Below are 4,008 nucleotides of genomic sequence, written 5' to 3' on the forward strand. Positions count from 1 at the left end.
ACAGACCCTGGATATAGTCAAAGGAAAGGAATGTATAATGATGATACAAAAGCAGGTAATAGTTTTACTATTAATAGTAAAGGATTTTGTGATAGTAAAGGACAGGTAATAGTAAAGGAATATTTGGATTTTGTGATCATGATAAAGTTCTGTATGGTCTTAAAATTATATTTCAACTGCAAAGGAAAGATAATGAAAATAGATTGCTCTTTGGTGTGGCTAATGCTTTTGCTGCTCAGAATAAATTTCTAATTGATGAACTTAGTTGGTATATTTGGGAATATACTCCTAATCTTAAAACAGAAGAGATGTTGAAGAGAAGACTTAACTCAAAAAAAGCCACTCAATGTATCATACTTTAAAGGAAGATGCCAACACGTTAATCTGAACCAAACCACTTACACATGGAATTTGGGTGTTCTGGAAAGAAAGCCACGAGATCTGTGGCTCATTTAAAAAAAAAAAACCAGATGGTGATACTGCTACTGATAAGAATAAGGCATTGGGTGATAATGTTAAGGTGAAACAACTTTGTGTTTCCCAAACTATGGGTCGCGACCCAAACGTGAGTCGTGGAGGGTCCAAAAATGGGTCGTGAGGACCCTGGCAAAAATTTTTTTTTTAATAAATCAAGCGGGTAAAAGGCAATCGCGCAAACGCCAGATCATAGGACATTGCCGTTTGGTACCGTTCCACTCGATAATTCAGCCCAAGGTGCAGCGACACTTGTTTCTACCTACTCTTGCCATTCAGTACCGTTCAGTACTTTGTACCCGCCCAAAACGGTTAACTGCTGGCCAATCATTTCGCCAGCTCGCCTTTCCAATTACTCGCTCTCTCTGCAACCGAAGTAATTTCGTGAGGTGACAAACTCAGTCCGGTCACTTCACATTGGCTGACCGACAAGTCGAGATGCTGTTTTGTGTGATCTGCCTTGCTGGCTGGACTGTGCAGCCCAGTTTTCCGCTCCACATTGCATTGCGTGTTTTGTGTCAGTTAGCCTTGACACTAACTCCACTGACTGATCTAGTCGCCTATTTCGTTTTGCAGGATGGCAAAGCGTTCCTACAAACAAGCATTTTTGGATGTGGGCTTCACTTCTATCAGTGATCGTGGTTCTGTGAAGCCACAATGTGTGTTGTGCTTCGAAGTGCTGTCCAACGAATCGCTGATGGAAAACAAACTGAAGAGGCATCTGGCGACGAAGCACACAGAGCACGACAACAAGGATCGTGAGTTTTTCGAGCGCCGAGAAGCGGCTCTGAAGCGGAGCTGGTTTTAGCCGGCGACGAATCCAGCACTTTTGGCCGCCAAGCAAGTGATGCTGGCATCCTACCTCGTCACGCAGCACATCGCAAGGAAGATGAAGCCGCACACGATCGGCGAACAACTCGTCAAGCCCGCAGCCATGGACATGGCCAGACTCGTCTGCGGTGATGACGCGGCCATGAAAATGCAGTCCATCTCGCTATCCAACAACATGATTCGCAGCCGCATCGTCGACCTTTCACTGGATATAAAGGACCAGGTGGTGGCCCACATGAAGAAGGCGGGAAAATGGAGCTACCAACTCGATGAGTCGACGGATATCGGAAACAACGCCCAGCTCATGATTTTCGGGAGGTACGAGGGTGACACGGACCTCGAGGAAGAATTTCTATTCTGCACGCCAATGAAAACGACAACTGGCGCTGATATCTTCAACGTCGTGGACAACTTCCAACAAGAAGGCCTGAGCTGGGAAAAACTGTCAGCCTGTGCACCGACGGCACTCCCGCGATGCTTGGTGTTCGACAGGGATTCACTGCGCGAGTCAAGCAAGTCAATCCGAACGTCAGAATTTTCCACTGCCTTTTGCATCGCGAGAACCCTGCTGTGCAACATCTGTCGCCGGATCTTTCGGCAGTGATGCAGGAGGTTGGCGCCGTTGTCAACTTCGTCAAAGCCAGCGCCGTGAACTCTCGCCTGTTCAACAAGATGTGTGTTGACTTCGGGTCTGAATTCCAACATCTCCTCTTCTACTCCAGTGTGAGATGGCTCTCCCGTGGCAAGGTCCTGCATCGTGTAGTGGAGCTACGAACAGAGCTGCAGATATTCCTCAACAAGAAGAACCATCGCCATGCCATCCGGTTCCACCAGAAGCCCTGGATGCTCAACGTCTGCTACCTCAACGACGTCTTCGCCTCAGTGAACGAACTGAACACATCCATGCAAGGCAGGGATCAAAACATCATCACGCTCTCCGAGAAACTGTCAGCCTTCAAGGAAAAGCTGCTGCTCTGGAAGGGGAAACTGAAGCGCGGAAGAACAGCGGCGTTTCCGTCATTGAACAAGTACTTGGAGGAGTGGGAGGACGACGAGACTGGAGTGCTCGATGCGATCAAGCCCATCCTGGTGAACCATTTGGAGAACCTGACCACCGAGTTCGAGCGCTACATCCCAGACAGAGATCTGGCATCCCAGTACTGGATCAGGAATCCATTCCAGGCTAAGGTTGACGACCTGTCTGAGGATGTCCATGGACTGCAGCAAGAGTTCCTCGAGCTGCATCACGACGAGTTCCATCGACAACTCTACACCAAAGCGTCACTTGGAGAGTTCTGGACTGTGGTCAAGAAAGAAAAGCCCATAATCGGCACCGAAGTCAGGAATGTTCTGCTCCCGTTTGCGACCACGTAACTGTGCGAGCAAGGCTTTTCGGCGCTGGCGATCAAAACCAAGGCGCGCAATCGCCTCGATCCCGGCTACGACATGCGCATTGCACTCAGCAAGATCGAGCCCCGCATCGAAGACATCATGCAGACGAAGCTGCAATTACACCTCTCCCACTAATATAGTAGGTATTAGCACTGGTTGTCTGATTTTATTATGATATTATGTCTCGTGGAAAAAGACACTGATTGAAGCTTGGGTCACGAGATTTTCACCACACCCGGATTTGGGTCGCGCTCATAAAAGTTTGGGAAACACTGCTCTAGATGGAACATTTTATCCACGAGATAGATTGGAAATTAATTGGGAAAAAATGATTATGCTGAAGCATACAAGCCTTACCAAAAGGTGTGTGAAAGCAATGGAAATAAAGAACCCATTTCGGATATGACAGCATTTAAAAGTCTGTATACAATCTATGCGATTGACCTGAGTGCTCAAAAGGAAACTATAAAGTCCAATCGAGTGGATACTTGCCTATACATTTAAAGAGGAGAGAGTGAAGAAATTGATCCATATTGTTTGCTTTTGGAAGAAACAGAATTACAGATTAATACAGATAATGGTGTTATGATTAGTCTCACATAATTTTTTTGATAAATAAATGAGTCGTAAAGTGCCAACTGAGGTATATGTTAATGAAATCAATCTTCATAAACTAGCATCTTGTATTCAAAATCAAAAGCCTTGAATGATTAACGTTAATAAAATTCAGAGAAAAGGAGCAGTAAGAATTGATGTTTTGCCCACAAGAGAACAGGTGATAATCTTGAACAATACTGGCTCATTTAAAATTAAAATGTCAAAACCAATGTTGAAGAAATATTCAATGAGAGAGATGAGTGGAGGATTTCTCCCATTTCTAATTCCTTTATTTGCTGGTTTAAGTGTGGCTGTAGCATTGACGGGTGGTATTTCAGCAGCGGTGAAAACTGCCAATGAAAGGAAGGCTCAACTCCGGCCTCAAAAAGAATTGGAAAGACATAACAAAGAGTTTGAGAAACAAATTAGTGGAAGTGGTGTAATTGTAGATTTTGCTGAAAAACTTGAAAGTCTGCCTGATAAAGCGAGATTGTTAGTTGGAGATATGCTTTCCTCTATTGCACAAGCAGGTGTAAAATTAACTAAAAGGGGTAATGGATTATATCTTTCTAATAAATAAATGAGCATTGATGAATGGTTTAAAGAATTTGGAAAGAATACATCAAATTTAGAACTTGTCAAATATTGTCAAAAATTAAAAATTCATAATGTGGTTATTTGTATGAGAGATGAATTAACAAACTTGCCTAAACA

General features: G+C 44.3%; 1 protein-coding gene across 1 annotated transcript; it reads left to right on the top strand.

The window, feature by feature from the left end:
- Positions 1-1,908: 1,908 nt before the first annotated feature.
- LOC147015788 (protein FAM200A-like) lies at positions 1,909-2,679 on the top strand. The gene has a single exon (XM_085849120.1). The coding sequence runs from the start codon at positions 1,909-1,911 to the stop codon at positions 2,677-2,679; it is 771 nt and encodes a 256-aa protein (XP_085705246.1).
- Positions 2,680-4,008: the final 1,329 nt, after the last annotated feature.

This window comes from Eptatretus burgeri, chromosome 12 (genome assembly GCF_056783735.1).
Source record: "Eptatretus burgeri isolate ZD-2024b chromosome 12, Ebu_testis_v1, whole genome shotgun sequence".
NCBI lineage: Eukaryota > Metazoa > Chordata > Myxini > Myxiniformes > Myxinidae > Eptatretus > Eptatretus burgeri.

Bases quoted from the DNA above. Each gene is read 5' to 3' on its own strand.
- LOC147015788 (XM_085849120.1), top strand. From the start codon at position 1,909: ATGCAGGAGGTTGGCGCCGTTGTCAACTTCGTCAAAGCCAGCGCCGTG.